We start from the raw sequence: 1,167 nt of genomic DNA, 5'->3' as shown, positions 1-1,167 counted from the left end.
GCACTCTAGCCCGGGCAACACAGTGAGACTCTGTCTCAAAAAAAAAAAAAAGAGTTAGATTCTTTAGTAGTTATAAGGATATTCAATTTTTTCTTGTTTTTTAATCACTTTTGGAAGTTTGTCTTGCACAGAAATCTCTAAGTTGTTGCATTTATTGGCATAAAGCTGTTCATAGTGTTCCCCTCTTTTTTTTTTTTTTTGAGATGGGATCTTGCTCTGTTGCCTCGGCTGGAGTGCAATGTTGCAGTCACAGCCCACTGCAGCCTCGAACTCCTGGGCTCAAGAGATTGTCCCAGCTCAGTCTCCCAAAGTACTGGGGTTGACAGGTGTGAGCCACTGCGCCCAGCCTACATTTCATTTTTAGCAAAATTACAGTTATCAGCATTGTAGAATATTGAGAAAACCTCTTAGAAAGTTGTGTTCTGTACCATGGTACAGTTGTTATGGTAGTTTCTTGGCAAAAATTATTTGGAGCTGTGTGACCTTTGACCTCCATTGGAGAGGTCCCAAGGGCAGAAGATGTGGATAAAGGGACACATATAATTTTCATGACAAAATAGCCATGTTTTTGTGTATTCATTAGAAAACATTTTGGGTATAAGCAATAATATATTTTATTTAATTGTATGACTTTTAATGAGGTTTATATGATCATTGTTTTTGTCACGTTTGTTCAGGAAGTTTATCGGAATTCTATGCCAGCTTCCAGTTTCCAACAGCAGAAGCTTCGAGTCTGTGAAGTCTGCTCTGCCTATTTAGGTCTTCATGATAATGACAGACGACTGGCTGATCATTTTGGGGGTAAACTGCACCTGGGATTTATTGAAATAAGAGAGAAACTTGAAGAATTAAAGGTACAGTGGTACATTAGTATCCCTCACCTTATCCTATTTAGCCACTTGTTTTTTTGATCTGTATTAGTTGTCTTTTTATACAATATTCTTGACTATGATTCAGTTAGGTTTAGTATCTGTTAACAAATCAAACTGAATGGTGTAGGATTATAAATGGAGATCCAAGCTAGTTTAGTAGATGATGTCTGAGAAGTAGACTTTTAAATATTATCCTGTTATTTTGGGAGGTAGCATTTTATGTTGGTATGATGAATTAGGAAGCTCTCAAAGTGGTTTCAACACTAATTAATGTATACAAATCCCCTGAAATTTA

The 1,167-nt window shown here is 36.7% G+C and overlaps 1 protein-coding gene across 1 annotated transcript in view; it reads left to right on the top strand.

Moving 5' to 3' along the window:
- Window positions 1-1,167, top strand: part of LOC105814684 (putative RNA-binding protein Luc7-like 2) — a 69,585-nt gene that overhangs the window by 56,902 nt on the left and 11,516 nt on the right. The window contains exon 5 of the mRNA XM_012649751.1: window positions 678-854. Within this exon, the coding sequence (XP_012505205.1) occupies window positions 678-854 (177 nt within the window). The remainder of the gene's footprint in view (window positions 1-677; window positions 855-1,167) is intronic.

The sequence above is a fragment of the Propithecus coquereli genome, unplaced genomic scaffold (assembly GCF_000956105.1).
Source record: "Propithecus coquereli isolate 6110/MARCELLA unplaced genomic scaffold, Pcoq_1.0 Scaffold302, whole genome shotgun sequence".
NCBI lineage: Eukaryota > Metazoa > Chordata > Mammalia > Primates > Indriidae > Propithecus > Propithecus coquereli.
This window is presented reverse-complemented; position numbering and strand designations above follow the sequence as displayed.